The sequence below is a fragment of the Myotis daubentonii genome, chromosome 9 (assembly GCF_963259705.1).
Source record: "Myotis daubentonii chromosome 9, mMyoDau2.1, whole genome shotgun sequence".
Lineage (NCBI taxonomy): Eukaryota > Metazoa > Chordata > Mammalia > Chiroptera > Vespertilionidae > Myotis > Myotis daubentonii.
In genome coordinates, this window is record NC_081848.1 from 55,157,821 (window position 1) to 55,175,063 (window position 17,243).

The following is a 17,243-nucleotide window of genomic DNA, read 5'->3' on the forward strand; positions in this document are numbered from 1 at the left end:
GTGAGAGAACTTCTGTCCTCTAGGGAGGTGCTAATCTAGCCTTTGCCTGAGGCTATCCGGCAAATGCCTTTGCCTGAGGCTATCCGGCAAATGCCTCCGTGCAGGGCTTGGGCGGGGCGGGTCGCACAGGATCAACAGGGTGGGCCGGAGAGAGCAGTTATGGCGGCTCTCAGTCCTGTCCCCAGGGGCTCTGCCTCTCTGAGTCCCAGCACCCGCTGCAAAGCTCGGAGAGAAAGCTGCACTCGCTCTGACCGAAGCCAGACAGTCCCGCTTCTCCCGTTTGAGTCTGGGTCCCTAAAGACTCGCCCGGATCTGGTGCTCAGAGTCTGCGACTCCCTCCCGATTGAAAACAACAACCGCGCCCTCCGCCGCCAGCCTGCTCCGCGCACTCCGCACCTCAGAATTTGACTTCACCACTGCGCCTCCTCTGAGTGTCCGTGTGCGTTTCTCTTTCCTCCTAGTTGTAGGACTTCCACTCAGCCAGCGTTTCTGTGGTTCTGGGTGATGTCCGTTCCGTGTTTTAGTTTCACTTTTGAAGTAGTTGTTCAAAGCAGCAAACTCCGGCGTTAACCTATGCCGCCATCTTGGTTCTCTCCTAAACATGTTAATCTTAATTTTATCTTGCTTGCAGTGGTTCAAGCCACAACAAAAAACTTTTGCTTTAACTCCAGGACCATGTGAATGTGCAGTAACAAAGGGTAAAGACACTGGTAGGCCACAGGATATATATTTTTTAGTAATTACATTCTATTAGGAAAATTGTGTTTATCTAGAAATAGACTAGCTTAGAAAGAATACCTCCTCTCATCACACTGGACCACAGCTTGCAACCCCACCGTGATTCCACCACATCCACTGATTAGTTACAGACTTGAGGGCCATAGGGAAGCCATGATCCATCAATAAAGAGAAAAAAATATTCTCACCTGCAGACTTAGCTATTCCTTCAGCTTTCTCATCACGAAGAAGAGGGTGAAAAAAGGTACAAACAAGATCACACTAAGAAGAGGAAAAAGATCCATTAGTTTAAATATTACGTAGCACAAATATAGTATGTTATTTTTCAATTAGGACCATCACCTCTGCTACATCCGTTGAAGCACTCATCAAACTCTGTAAATAACTGTTTAACTCAATTTTTCTTTTGGCTGCTACATCTTTTATGTGGGTTCTTCCTAGAACCATCCTATTAGGAAAGCTACAAAAGAAAAAAGTAACAAGTGGGATTTAAATTATTTCATCTGGAAATATTTATAGAATCAAGTCTAATATTTACTTAGAAATACACTTTTTTATATACTTAAATACAAACTGGATTCTTAATCCACCATAAAGTAAATTTTGTGATTTCTCTTCAAAGTACTGGAGATGAAATAGTTCAAGTATCCATTATCCTTTTATGAACCCTGGTACAAAAGGTGTGTTGTTTTTCTAATTTGCTATATTTTAAACTTATTTTGCTATATTTTCTACTTATTTCTTCTCAGGATTAATCATTCAGAGATATTTTATGCAGATCTTAACCTCCAAAATAATCATTAACCAGCCATAGCAATTGTAGAGACCAGTAAAATTCACAAATGGCAAAGGCCCCTAATCAAGATAATCTTAACTGTGCTTATTTTGGTGGCAGTGGAAAAATGTCTGAATCTAGTATTGCTCATGGAAATAAACTCAGCTAAATTAAAACTGAGGGTCTCCAAAAGGTATCAGATACAAAACTAAACAAGATTCTGACTAACAATTTCAATGCCTCAGCTCTCTTTCATCTACATGAGCTCAGTATGATCATAATAGATTATTTCTGCAGTTATTTAAAACCTGTTTTTTTTGTTGTTTTTTTTTAAAATATATTTTATTGATTTTTTACAGAGAGGAAGGGAGAGAGATAGTCAGAAACATCGATGAGAGAGAAATATCGATCAGCTGCCTCCTGCACATCTCCTACTGGGGATGTGCCCGCAACCCAAGTACATGCCCTTGACTGGAATCGAACCCGGGACCTTTCAGTCCGCAAGCCGACGCTCTATCCACTGAGCCAAACCAGTTTCGGCCCTGGTTTTTTTTTTAACCAAGATTCCAAATTATTATCTTGTGTTGCTTACTGTGGTAGAGACAGCAAATTTAAAGCTTCCGCTATAATTAGAGAAAGCTGGAAAATCCCCAAATTTAAGATTTTTTAAAAAATATGTCTTTATTGATTTTTTTTAGAGAGAGAAAGGAAGAGGGAGAGAGAGAAACATCAATTGGCTGCCTCCTGCAGGGGATCCCACAACCTGAGCATGTGCCCTGACCAGAAATCAAACTGGCAACCTTTTGGTGCACAGGACAATGCCCAACCAATTGAGCCACACTGGCCAGGGCAATTTCAGATTTTAATAATTTATTAACTCATTAATCAAAAACTTACAGTTCCTTGTTTGAATCTAGTACTGTATTAGGCCCTTGTGATATAAAAGAAAATAAGTCACACATGGTTCATAGTATCTTACTAAGTATTAACACAAAACTTTTGACCTACACTTAATAATAAATAAGTTATTTTCTATAAAAAAAGGATTAATGTACATGAATGGAAACATACCCTGGTAACTTCCAAAGTGGAAAAATAATACTGAGCTTGTTGTGCAGTTCCTGAAATTCGTCAAATGTCCGGAACACAAATGATGGCTCAAGCTGTCCTTCCCTCAAAATTCGGACTACATAAATCTGAAGAAATCACACCCAAACACATTAGATTCATAATAAAACCTTTCCTGACACAAAGAAAATTTAGAGTTTGATCATTATATATAATCCAAGTGCTTTTAGCTTGTAAATATATATGTCCCCAATAGAAAACAGCAAATATAAAACTCATTTATAGCACATCTACCAACATTCTAAGAGTGATCTTATAGAAAAATGAACTGGAAAGTGAAGTCATTTTATTTCCAGGATTAAATAAAATAAATTTATTTCCCAAATTTATAAATATAGTACATTTTCAATAAAAATATTAATAAGTTCATTTGAGAGTAAATAAGAAAAAAAGAGCAAAATTTATGACAGCTGGGGTATGAGGGAAAACTTAACTTACTGGATATTTAAACTATTATAATATCAGAGTACTTTAGAGAGCAAAACACTGGTGCAGAGCCAGATACAGCTACAGAAGAAATTCAGAAATATGTATAAACTTAGTGGATTTAAAGGTGGCATAATAAATCATTGGGGGGGGGGAAGGGAGGGAGGGCGGAAGGACTGCTCAATAAATGGTGTTAGGGTAAAATGACCAGTAAACATACAAAAATTTACTAATAAATAAAATAGGTGAAAATTAAAATAATAGTAATGTTGCTTTCTAAAATTTATCAATATGTCAAATATTTAAAGACTGACAGTGCTACAAAGCATTATCCAACAAAAATACTAGCACAAGGGTGAACAAGACAGCAAAAATGATGATAATGCTATACTATTAGGGAGGAAGCACACTGAAGATCCTGTCTTTAAAAAACAAACTGTGTGTGTGTGTGTGTGTGTGTGTGATCACATTTCATCATTCCTGAAGAGTAGGATAAGAACTTAGACTTTTACTTTACATGCTTCTATATTAGCTGAATTTGTTACAATGAGCAAGCTTTACCTTTGAAATTATAAACGAATTGAAGATAAGGAAGGAGAAAAAGCACTACCCTTTTAGTCTTGTCTCTGAAAAGAAGAATATCATTTGTCCCTCATGGTTTTGGAGCAAATCTACCAAGAAATAAATACCAAAAAACAATTAGGGAAGCTCCAAGTACATTTATTTATTTTTGGACCATCCGTGGAAGAAAGAAGTATGAAAAGAACAAATGCTTGAAACTTCAGCAGAGTCAATGAAAGAAGTGGGAAAGGACAATAATAATGCAGGCACCAGTCTCTACAAATCAAACCAAACTTACGTAATGTTTATCTGGGTTGTATTTCTTATGATAAGTGAAAACAGAGACTTCCTTGATTCGACCATCTTGTCTAAAGGAGTATGTTTTGGGTGAAAATGAAAGGATGGGTTCATCATTGGAAGGAAGACCAGAAAAACGCAGCTGAGCAAGGTTGTGAATGAAGAAGTTAAACTTTGTGGCAATGCTTCCCAAGCTGGATTCAATCAGCCTACAAAAGAAGCAGAAAATGTGTTAATAGTAAATGTTCATGAGAACACATGCTCAATTCTTTTAACATAATATAAGATGAAAAATATTTTCATTCCTTTTAAAATATTAAGCAGACTCTCACTCTGTCAAGGATCCCCTTTGTTCTATAAGCCAAAAACCCATTAAAATACATCTCACCCCAACAAAAATGTTAGCACAAGAGTCTCTATTCCATTCAATCCCATTGTCTCCAAGAAATGATGCTTTTATTTCTTGAGCTCTCGGGGGTCCAATACTAATTAAAAGCTTTTAGCGATAGAAGATGACTGGTATAATGCCAACAGATGGTTTTATTATTTTAGTCCCTTGTAATAAATCAGGACAGTGACGACTTCCCTCAATTGGGAAAAGAAGTTTCGACAGAATGGGGAGTTTGGTGAGAATCAATTAGGAAGGCAGGCCTGGATAAAACACTGTAGGCAAGCAAAGGAAAAAGAAGTTTCAGAACCAGGATAAAGGAATCCAGAAAGAGAAAAAGGATTCAATAGGGAAGTGAAAAAATCTCACACAAAGATGTTTGCCTTGCTATGGACTAAACATTTGTGTCTCCCAAAATTCATGTGTTCAAGCCCCAATGGGTATTGGCCTTTATGGAGTTAGAAATTAAGGTTAAAGGTAGAGCCCTGAAACAAGAGGATTATTCTTCTCCTAAGAGATAAGAAAGCAGAGGCTTTCTTATCTTGCTCTATCTCCCTCTTTCATGAGAAAACAGTGATGATATAGTAGTTTGCAAGCTAGAGCCCTCACCATGAAGCAAATCAGCTGACACCTGGATCTTGGACTTCCTAGCCTCCAGAACTATGAGAAAATAAATTTCTGTTGTTTAAGCTACCTCACCTATGGTATTTTGCCATAGCAGATCAAGCAGACTAATATATGCCTGCTTTACAGCCTTACCCAGAGGAGCCTACGAATCTCTTTAAAAAACAAAACTCATCAATACCTAAATTACCAGGATTAGTTTGGAAGGCTATACAAAAGTCAGCTTCCTTCAATTCAATTCAGCCCAGACTCTTGAGACTAAGGAAGTCTAGTACAGTGTTTTCAACCTCTTCTTCAATGAGAGGAAGAAGGCAAGAGAACAAGGAGAGAACTGACCAACCTGGTCACCAGACATTTAGAACATATTTGTCTTTATAGCAATAATGTCAAGTTCAAATGCAATCATTGGTATATATGTTTCAAGTGCTACATCATATCATAACAATTTACTACAGCAGTATTGCAGAGGATGCTATTTTAAGCACTTATGATATCCATAAAAATTGTTATGGCAGAATCCTCAAAAATAGATTAGAAAAAACACCTTGTATTTGGCATTGTAGAAAATATGCTTCACAGAAATAGTTCATAAATAGGATTTTATAATTGAAATCATATACTAAATAAAACTTGAGATCATGCCTTGAGAGAAATAAGTTTATTTTTTAATGTTGCAAATCCTTTATGCTTATTCAGTAAATAAACTTGACAATCTACTATTTGCTAATACTGTGAACCAATTTTTCTCCTGTAAATCAGAATTTTGATATATAGCACTTGTTTATACTAAGGAAAACAAATCAAAGCTAAACTGTGTGCCTTCTCTAATATACTTAAGCATGAATTACCTAGTAAAGAAAATTGTAGCTTCTGCATCTGTAGTTTGGGGCTGTAGTGCATCTCTAACATATTTCAAATCTTGAATACTTGTAAGTTCTGGTAACCCTGAGGGAATCATCTATAGAAAGGGGGGAAAAAAGTCTGTGAGTTAATTTTTTTAAAAGTCTGTTCCCCATTATTCCCTAAAAGCTATCCAGGTAATCAGAACTAAAGTAAACAAAAATGATACAGTTTTGGGGAGTTTATGTTTTAAAACTGAAGCGAGTCTCTTATTAATAAAAAAAATTGAGGAAAATGAAGTTAATTGTTGGAATTCACAAAGTCAGTTTATGGAATATAAATTGTAAAATCCAGACAATTTTATGTAGTACTCTTTTTATATTAATTTCAGTCACAATAATCATAGTGGTATTGTTGGTTTGTTTTTACTTAACATATTTCCAGAAAAGTACAGAAACCTTAAATGTACATCTTAATGAATGTTCACAATCTGAACACCCCCAGATTAAGACACAATACATCTACCGGCACCCCAGATGACCTCACGGTCCCTTTCAGTTACTGTTACTCCTCACTCGCAGGGTAACCTGTGACTTTTTAAAACATATTTTCTAAAAAATGGTGTCTGGCATATTTCACACTGTAGCAATTTTTGAATATGCTGGTAATAATATATCTGACATTTGAGACTATACTAAATTTTACTCCAAAATCACAATATCCTTTTTGTAGTTACTGAAATACAGAAGCATTAATATAAAAGTAGTTAAATGCTTATAAAGAACAATTACCAGTGACAGGAGGTTAAGAAAGAGGTTTGTCTGCTTTCTTATCAAATTGTAGGCCTGACAGCAGAGGTCCACAAATAACTGGAAACGAATGGTGGGCTTTTCACCTCCATTAATGACATATGCCATATCAGAGGTCAGCACAAAAGGAGCCCGATCCCTATTAAAAAGGAAAGTACATACAAAGTGTTATTTACAGAAGATAGTCAAGTAGTGTTATTGCTATTACATGGTTATTGAACTAAGCTATCGGAGCCATAGCAATTTCCAAACTTAGTATAAGACCGTTTTGAATTTCCTTAATTCTTAAAAATTCTCATTTTCAGGAAAGTAAAAATCTAATCTCATCACTTAGATAGAAATTATATATGAAATCTTTTCCAAGGTGATATTTATAAATCCACACACTTAGAAATCAAACATAGTTATAGTTACAAAACATACAGAGAGAAAAACTGTACTCATTGACATGATACAAATGGGAACATTTCCAATTAGGTACCACTAGCTAGTCAAAATTAAATATACCTAATTCATTTCAGCAAAGGTTATACACTCACTCTTATGTCATCTAGGGCTTTTTCAACCCCCGTTTTGCTCAAAAACAGCTACAAGACAAAGAATAGCAAAAAAAGGGAAGGCTTGGGACATTAATTTGTGAAAATGAAAGTGTCTCTCTTTTTCTCAGCAATAACAATTACAGTATTAGTACCTTTTGAAGCTACCAAACATCTGTGCATGGCCCAAAAACTTCCCAAAATCAATGTGAAACATGTGTCCTGTGCTTCGAAGCATTATATTGTCATTGTGTCGATCACAGATTCCTAAAACATAGGTGGCTACACAGCATCCAGCACAAGAATAGATAAAATTCTCAGAAGCCTATAATAAAGATATAAAATTATTTTAGGAAAAAATTATTTTTAAAGGAAGCAAGGTTACAAAGATTAAAGATTAATGTAATTCATCCCTCTCTGAAATCACTGTTGTAATCCACATTCTAAACAGCGATAAGTTGAATTATGGTTCAAAAAAAAAAAGGGCCAATCTTTTCAAAATTCAAAAACAGAAACACCCTTCTAAAGGTGATTATTGCCCCTGCTCTCAAGCTCTGCCCTTTCACAAGCAGAGATGTCACCAGGACCTGAGGGATATGCATTGCCTTTGAACATCTTTTAAGCACCGTGTTTGTGGAACCCTGCTCCTCACAGGCTCTGCTGCTTTCCACAGGTGGCAACACTGAGACAAGGTTAATTCGAACAAAAGAATATGTTTCTGTTTTGGTTTTCTTGAGGGGGGGTGTTTCTAGGGAGGGCATGTGTAAAGTGAGTTAGCTTTTATCTTTAAACATCCAATAATATAATTAATGTATTTGGTTGCACAGTTGGTGACTTTGAATGTGTCTTCTGTTATATTCTTAAAGCTGGACACTAGTCCTGCCTGTTCTGGGTTTAAATTACTAACACAATATCATACAGGATACAGCAAGATGCATACAATGAATATTTTAATCTAAAGCATGTGCATTTAGTTTATTCTCACTCAACATTTCTGAATGAAGCAGTCATTTGGTTCTACATGTCCATGGGGCTAATTTTTTGTTGTTGTTAATCCTCACCCGAGGATATTTTTTCCATTGATTTTTAGAGAGTGGAAGGGGGTGAAGGAAGGGAGGGAGGGAGGGGAGGAGGGAGAGAGAGAGAAAGAGAGACATTGATTGGTTGCCTCTCGCACATGCCCCAACCAGTGCTAGGGATCAAACCTGCAACCCAGGTACATGCCCTTGACCAGGAATTGAGCCAGAGACCCTCCAGTGCACAGGCCAGCACTCTAACCATTAAGCAATACAGGCCAGGGCCATGTGGTTAATTTTATTCCATAAACCCCCAGAAATCATTACTGATGGTGATGATAATAGCAAATGTTTACATAGCACTTATCACAAACCAGGTACTACACTACTCTCTCTTTCTCCCCTCCACCACACAAACAGTATATGTGTGCGTATGTGTATGTATGTATGGATGGATGTGTACAGTAACTCATTTAAAACCTCATAACAAGCCAATAATGTAAGTACTATTATTGCCTTATTAAAAAAATATATATTTTATTGATTTTTTACAGAGAGGAAGGGAGAGGGATAGACAGTTAGAAACATTGATCAGCTGCCTCCTGCACAACCCCTACTGGGGACGTGCCCAAAACCAAGGTACATGCCCTTGACTGGAATCAAACCTGGGATACTTCAGTCCGCAGGCCGATGCTCTCTCTATCCACTGAGCCAAACCAGTTAGGGCCTATTATTGCCTTTTTGCATATGAAACTGAAACACAGAGACATTATTTACTCAAGGTCATATAATTGTTAAGTGGCAGAGCCAAGATTCAAACCCAGGCAATGTGACTCCACTATATTATATTCCCCAAATAAAAGAGCCAAATGCATAAAAGGCACTCAATATATGTTACTTGACCATTATTTTGTGTCAAACAACTTACCCAGAATCACACAAAAAACCAGCACTACTATAAACAAGTATTGGCATCTGCTGCACTGCTTTCCCCAAACCATAAAGAAAAGGAAGTGTTTTTAGACATTTTAAAAGACCAACCAAATTCCTCTACTTTATTTTCTTAGTCAACAGATAACATTTGTACATATCTATCTGCAAATGTGATATAGTAATTATTTGACATAAACTAGGCAGGCAAATGACATTAATTGGGATCTTCTTACACCACCATTGAAAGTATTCTTGAGTCTTCCTTCAGCCAATTTAGGATCATTACAGGCCTTATGTCCTAAGAGATTTCCCTTTCCTCTTACGTAAAACAAATGCATACTAAAAAAATTGATGCCTCCAATAATAGCTACAGTTATAGAATGTAGTCTATTAACACTTTATATATCTCAATTTATTTAGTTATCATAATAACCTATAGTATTTTATTACAGCCACTATACTATAATACCATGAAAATATAATACTGTATAATACTGTAACATTGTATAGCTGATGTCACTGAGGCACAAACAGGTTAAATAATTTGCCCGAGGCTATATAGCTGCTGAGTGACTTGGGACCTGAATTCAAGCCAGAAAGTCTGACCCATAATCTTATTCTTAATGACCACATGATGCAGCCACTCTACTCATTTCCATAACTTTTCCCAAGACCTCTGTGAAATATAACATTTTGGATTATAAAAATAGCTGTTTTACTACCTTCTAAAAACATGTTTGGAAAGTTTTTTGGGTAATTTAGCATTGGTTTCACTCAGATTCCTGCCATAAAATGCATTCTGTTTTTATATTCTTCTCTTTACTTGGAGAAATATAATGTTTTCATAACTTAGACTAAATGGCTGACACCAGAGCTGAAAAAGAAAAGCATTGAAGACCCATGTAATACATTCTTAACAAAACTATTTAGAATAAGGAGACAAGCTAATCACCTTTTCATATTCCTCTTCAGAGGGATTGTATTTCCTCAGCCACTCTGCAAGTGGTTTATCTTTAAAGGATCCAGTCACACCATATTCCACTTGGATTTTCCTGAGGGTATCTGAAGCAGGAACCAGCTCCACCATGCCTTAAACAACAAAACATTAAGCTATGTGAAAATATCTTCCAAAAGTAAGCCTTTAAAATATTTACAGCTTTCAGCTCTGGCTGGTGTGGCTCAGTTGGTTGGGCATCGTCCCATGCAGGGAAAGGTTGTCAGTTTGATTCCCAGTGAGGGCACATGCCCAGGTTGAAGGCTCAATCCCTGGGCATGCAGGAGACAGCTAATTGGTGATCCTCTTTCACGTCGATGCTCTTCTCTCTATCCTTCCCCACCTCCCTTCTCCCCTCTGTTTAAAATGAACACATGTATGTGTACACACACACACACACACACACACACACATCACACATATATTTAAAAAGCTTAGCACAGAGCAGGACACAAAGTAAGTACTCAATCATTAGTTAGAAACAACATAAAAAATAAGAACAATCTGATTGTCTCCAAAGTTACATGGAATTCCATAAAAAGAAAGAGGTTCAACTATATGCAATAAGTGTGTGACAGAAAAACTAATAAGATGGTAGGCTACTGTTGAGGAATCTTACTCGATAAAACTTCTGTCTTATAAGGCATAGGAAAAACAAACAGCAAGAATTCTTAAATTGACTGGATTTCCTTTTTGACAAGATAAAATTTGTACATCCTAACCTGAAGGGGGAAAGTTACAAGGCTCTCATGTGGCCCTCATGGATAAAATGGCGAAATGTGGAGTGGTTGATACCACAATGAAATCGATGAGTAACCAAATAAAATATAATACCCACAGATTGAGCAATCACTTGAAGGGAGATCTCTAGTGACTCTGCCACAGGGTTGGTGCTTGGCCCTTTCTTGGTAAACATGTTTTTGAATGACTTAGCAAAAGCAACAAAGTATCTGTTCTTCAAATCCATTCATAACACAAGCTAAGAGGTTCAATGACAGATAACAAAACTCAGATTTTAAAAAGAACCAACAGGCTAAAAAGTAATAGATAAAATATAATAAAAAAGTTAATAGTGACTGTCCCATACTTGGGTCTAAGAATCAAAATGTACAAGTACAGAATAGCTAAGACATGGTTTAGCAGGAGCTGGCAGAATGGTTTTAATTAATAAGCTCCATTTATGTGACAATTTGCCCTCCGTTCAGCATTCTATAAAATCCAGGTGACATTCTTAGAGACTATAATTCAATCACTTGAGCCCTTTACAAAGAAAACAAGGTGATAAAGTACTTTAAAGTCACATATGACAAATCGCTGAAGAACTCGAAACTCAGGATCACAACAGGTCATCACCAAGAAGGATTTGACATTACGTGATAGCCAATGAATAGAACCAGGACTCAGTTCCTATTCATCTGAATACAAGAAAGAACTTTACAGCTATGAGAGCTATCCCCGACATAATGGACTAACTTGAAATACAGTGAATTCCCTTCACTATAGGCATTTAAGCATAAATTGAATGGCCAATATTAGAAAGATGATTAAATAAGATAATCGTTCAAGTGACTTCCTAGTGGCTATGATTAGAATCTGTAAAGCATTTTTCATTTCCACTAACCACAGGTGGTCTTTCTCTCCTTTAAAACCCACAGCATTGCCTTTGTAATTATTCTTAGAGCTTTTAGCTTACTAAAGCATTTTCTAATTACTTGCATATGTCTTCAATTGCTTCCCTCTAAAATATAAGCACTACCTGCCATTAGCATTCTGCAGATGGTAGATCCACAACAAACATTTGTTGAATAAGAATAATGATAATTGCTGTGATTTATTGAGCATCTAATATGCATCAGATACTAGGGTATTTTACATTCATTATCTCATTTAATTATCACAATGTTTCTATGAGTGTAGTACAATTATTATTCACACTTAATATATGTGGAAAGGAAAAAAGTATTCAATAAATAATAAGATGAAGTTTGTTCTTAGTAGAAAAATACTTTGTAACCATTCTTTCATTTTGCAGTAATGAAATCAAAGTTGGCTTATCTTAGAGATGGCCTTAATTATAGGTCAAAGCTAAAGACCATAAAGTTCTTGTTGGGTCAATGAATAAACATCTCTGGTTACTGCATAGCATTTATTAGGGCTACTCACTGAATTATTTAATCATGAGCAAATGAATCAATAAAACAACACTAAATTAAAGTAAGAAATACTGAGATCATAGTGCACCAGCATCAGAATCCTTAGGGCAGGTACACTGAGCTAAGTTCAAGAAGAAAAAAAGAGAAAAAAACACAACACCAGGACACAGCTAACAAGTTTACCTCGATCTCTGCCTGTTGAGAGACATTTGAAAATCACCATCCTCAGATCTAGTCCTTCTTTAAGCCAGATTTTGTCCATAATCTTTATCATCTGTAAAGCTAACATATCCTGCCGAAGATCTTCACCAACCTTAAAAATCAAGAAAACAAAATGAAACTTGTACCTTTCCAAAAAACTCACATACTATAGAGGAGGAGAGGAGAATAGTGAAAAGAGTGAAGAATGAGATTAACATCAACCAAAGACCTTGTATGCATATATGCATAACCCATGGACACATGATAGGGTGGTGAAGGCCTGAGGTGGGGGTGGGGGAGGGTTCCAGGGCGGGGCTGGAGGGTATCAATGCGGGGGGGGGGGGGGGAGGAGGAGACATATGTAACACTTTCAATAATAATTATTTTTTTAAAAAGAATGAGATTAACATAACTGCCTTTTAATTTTTCTGTAGCATTCTAGAGACAGTTACTTAACTTCTTCATGTCTAAGTTTCCTAACTGTACACTTCAAAGGTTGGGTTTTATGGTTTGTGAATTATATTCAATTTCTAAGAAGAGTAATATGGCCCTAGCTGGTTTGGCTCAGTGGATAGAGTGTCGGCCTATGGACTGAAGGGTCCCAGGTTCAATTCTGGCGAGGGACACATGCCCGGCTGCTCATGGTGCTGCAGTTTCGCACTACACAACTTTAGGGGGTACCATTCACATAGTCTGTGTGAAAGGCACTGCCGGGAATTACGATGTGCTCAACCAGCATGGCAGCAGCTCCAGCCCACAGTTGCATTTATTCCCAAATCTGTTTGGGAACAGATTATGTCAGTGACAACCTTACACATACTTATTCAATTTAATTAAATATTAAATAAACAAAATTACTTTTATAATTCTGGAAAAGGAATTAGATAAAAGAATTTTTAAATTACCATCTAAAAATAAAGGAATCTTATTTTGCTCACCTTAAACATGACATTAATTTCTTCCCCCATTGGATCAGTATTCACCATTGTGACCTTTAAGGGCACAGCATTAGAGCTGAAGAAGGAACACGACTACAAATACAACACATTATGTATTAGAAATATAACACTGGAATAAAAATGGGTATAAGATTTATTTTTGCCCCAGGCATTTCTCCTCTCATGTGTTTCTCTGAATTATGGCAAATGAAGTAACACAGGAGACTTGCTTTTTAGATAATCTGGCAGATAAGAGGCATATAAAAATACTTTCTGAAACTTAAACATAGCATACATGAGTAAAAGATCATCTACTACTTTTTGGGCAGAGAAGCAAAATCTTAAAAACTTGAGACAGCCCTTGGCATGGGCTCAGTTGGAACATCATCCCATATACCAAAAGGTTATAAGATCAATACCCAGCCAGGACACATACCTAGGTTGTGGGTCCGGGGTGCGTGCAGGAGGCAACCAATCCATGTTTCTCTCTCATCTCTCTCTCTCGCCCTCTCTCTCTCTCTCTTTCAACATATCCTCAGGTGAGGATTAAAAATAATAACTTAAGACAAAAACTTAAACTTATTAAAAGTTTGAGCTTTAAAAGTTTGAGGATTCTCTCTCATCATTGATGTTTCTATCTCTCTCTCCCTCTCCCTCTCTGAAATCAATCCTATATAATAAAAGCCTAATATGCTAACTGTCAGACCATTCGTTTGACCGGTAGACCAGTTGCTATGATGCACACTGACTACCTGGGGGCAGATGCTCCAACCGGTAGGTTAGCTTGCTGCTGGAGTCCGGCCAATTGGGACTGGGTGAGATGGGCCAGACATCCCCTGGAGCCTTCCAATGGCCCCTCCCTGGCCGGCCAACCTCCCGTGGTCCTTCCCTGGCCCCAGTCGTGCACCGGTGTGGTCCCCTGGTCAGGCTTGTGCTCTCTCGCAATCCGGGACCCCTTGAGGGATGTCGGAAAGCCAGTTTTGGCTATATCCCTGCAGGCCAGGCTGAGGAATCCCACCAGTGCACAAATCTGTGCACCTGGCCTCTAGTAAAAATATATCTTAAAAAAAAAAAAGACAGTGAGACTAACTTAAAGGTAAACAATAAAAAACCAAAGGGGAAAATATAATCATTCTGTCTCCAAATAACAGGCATCCACTGTTAAATTTCAATGAAGAGTAGCCATGTCAACTAAAACAAAAAAATTCAAATCTATACCCTGGCCTTTCAAAACCACAAACTCTAATGAATGAATTAATTGGTTGCTTTTGCTGAATTCATGATAGAGAAAAACCCTCTATTTGTATTACTATTAGCCCCATTCAAAATACAATTACTCAATTTTGACGACCAATGAACTTTACTTAATTTAAAAAAAAAATGTTATTCTTGATTTTAGAGAGAGGGAGAGAGAGAAACATCAATGGGCTGCCTTCTGAAGGCCCTCTACTGGGGATCGAACCTGCAACCTGGGCATGGGCCCTGACCAGGAATTGAACTGGCTACCTTTGGTACACGGAAGACGCTCAACAACCAACTGAACCACACTGAACTGGGCTTACTGAACTATTTTTTGATGGCTCTAAAAAGTGCTATAAAGCCCTTGCCTGTGTGGCTCAGTTGGTTGAGCACTGTCTTGTGTACCGAGAGGTCTCTGGTTCGATTCCTGGTCAGGGCACATGCTTGGATTGCAGGCTTGATTCCTAGTAGGGGGCATGCAGGAGGCAACCCATCGATGTTTCTCTCTTTCCTCTCCCTCTCGCTCCCCGTCCCCACCCCCTCCACCCCTGCTAAAAATCAATAAAAACATACTTTAAAAAAATAAAATGGGTTTTTAAAATAATAAAGAGTGCTATAAATCCAGGAAGAGTTTATCTGGCTACTCACAAGTAAAGGAAAAAATTGCCTATCTGTGAGTGGGTAGTTTTATCATTGGAATTACAACATATGCCTCTCATGTAGCTATTATACAACTGTAAAAAAATAATGTAATTTGAGGTAGTAAATAATTTTACACTAATTTCATTCAGGAATGATTAGTAAAAATGTACTGATATAAATATGGATCTTATATCACAGAAATCCACAAATACTTATAACCAATCTACGCAGGTTTTATACTCATTTGCTTTAAGCATACCTGCCCATTTCTCTTCTTCCTATATAGTATTTTGAAATGTAATATGAACTTATAAGTATTTTATTTGTTACCTTAATATTTAATTCTTTTGCCACAAGACTTGGATTGAGAGGGAGACGACATTTATTTCTTAGAAAAAAGGACTGTACTCGTTCCATACTCCTGTGGAGGACAACCTAGGAAAAGAGATTGACACTGTAAGTACATAATGAAATGAAGTCCTATTTTTAAGACAACAAAATTAAGAAGCAGACCTAATTTTTAAAATGCCCATTTGTCAAACATTGCTAAAGAGGGTTAATTTTTACTATAAAAATAAAATTAGAATGGGCGAAGGCTATAAACATAGGAGGGAAAGTGCGTATGTTCATATTTAATATATTAGCTAAAACTCACTAATAGCCAAATGAACAGAAATTAAACAAAAGGGAGATATAATTTTCATAAGACAAAAATTTTAAGATAATATCCAGTGCTGGCAACAGGGTGGGAAACAGATACTTTCATAATATACTGGTGGGGAGGGGAGGTGTATACCAGCATATATATTTATATAAATTTTTGGTACAATAATCTAATAGGAATTATTATAACTTAAAATATACAAAGCTCTTAACTATAGTTATTTTACCTGTAGGAATATCCTATAAAGAAATACTAGCAAAGGGCAAAAACTTACACACTAAAGTGCATTGCAGGACTGTTTAAAAAAATAAAATATATAAACAATCTACAAAGAGGAATTAATGGTTCATAATTTATGCTACAGTTACCTTGTAATATGTACCCATTAAGAAACATGAAAAGTAACTATTTACGTACTGACATGAACTCTCAAACATAAAGTAAAAAAAGCAATTCACAAAAAAAGTATTGCTGAAAAAAATTAAAGATCTAAATAAATGGAAAGACATCCCATATTCATGAACTGAAACTAAGATTGCAGTATTTCCCAAATCAATCTACAGATTCAACACAATCTTTATCAAAATTCTGCTTTTTTGTGGAAATAGACAAATTGATCCTAAAGAATTGCTACAGACTTCCAAAGAGCTAAAACAATCTTGAAAAAGAACAAAGTTGGAGAACTCATATTTTCTGATTTCAAAACATATGACAAAGCTATAGTAATGAAAACAGTATGGCATAAGGACAGTCATATAGATCAATGGACCAAAATTGAGAGTTCAGAATTAAACCCATTTACCTACGGTCAGCTGATTTTCAAAAGTATGCTGAGCTCATTCAATGGAAAAAGAATAGTCTTTTTAACAAATGGTGCTAGGACAACTGGATAACCACATGTAAAAGAATGAAGTTGGACCCTTATCTCATGCCATATGAGGAGTGAGTGGTCAATGGGTATATGAAAATGTCCTGGAACCAGATTGTGTTGGTGATCGTATAACACTGAGAATGTACTAAAAGTCAATGAATCACACTTTAAAATGGTTAAATAGTGAATTTTATGTTATGCAAAATTCACCTCAACAACAACATATACACATATTTTTATAAAAATGTTTTTAAACCCCCCCAAATTTTATATATACTTAAGTGTATATGTGTAAATAAAAAAAAAATGATCAAGAAGGAAACACAGCAAACTGAAAAATAGATAACTACAAGGAGAGAATAAATCTGAAAAAGTCTTAATTTTTTTATTCTATAAACTTCGTCATTATTTGGATTTTTTAAACATTGGCACCCAGTCATAGTATCATTATTTTTACAGTTACAAAAGTT

The 17,243-nt window shown here is 36.4% G+C and overlaps 1 protein-coding gene across 2 annotated transcripts in view; it reads right to left on the bottom strand.

Annotated features, from left to right (window-relative positions):
• Nucleotides 1–17,243, bottom strand: part of PIK3C2A (phosphatidylinositol-4-phosphate 3-kinase catalytic subunit type 2 alpha) — a 105,924-nt gene that overhangs the window by 6,611 nt on the left and 82,070 nt on the right. For both annotated transcript variants that reach the window (XM_059709029.1, XM_059709030.1), the window contains exons 20-30: nucleotides 15,569–15,673; nucleotides 13,358–13,450; nucleotides 12,402–12,531; nucleotides 10,024–10,160; nucleotides 7,278–7,447; nucleotides 6,569–6,725; nucleotides 5,786–5,895; nucleotides 3,927–4,134; nucleotides 2,585–2,709; nucleotides 1,081–1,198; nucleotides 927–999 (exon numbers count right to left, since the gene is read on the bottom strand). In XM_059709029.1, coding sequence (XP_059565012.1) covers nucleotides 927–999; nucleotides 1,081–1,198; nucleotides 2,585–2,709; nucleotides 3,927–4,134; nucleotides 5,786–5,895; nucleotides 6,569–6,725; nucleotides 7,278–7,447; nucleotides 10,024–10,160; nucleotides 12,402–12,531; nucleotides 13,358–13,450; nucleotides 15,569–15,673 — 1,426 coding nt within the window. The remainder of the gene's footprint in view (nucleotides 1–926; nucleotides 1,000–1,080; nucleotides 1,199–2,584; nucleotides 2,710–3,926; nucleotides 4,135–5,785; nucleotides 5,896–6,568; nucleotides 6,726–7,277; nucleotides 7,448–10,023; nucleotides 10,161–12,401; nucleotides 12,532–13,357; nucleotides 13,451–15,568; nucleotides 15,674–17,243) is intronic.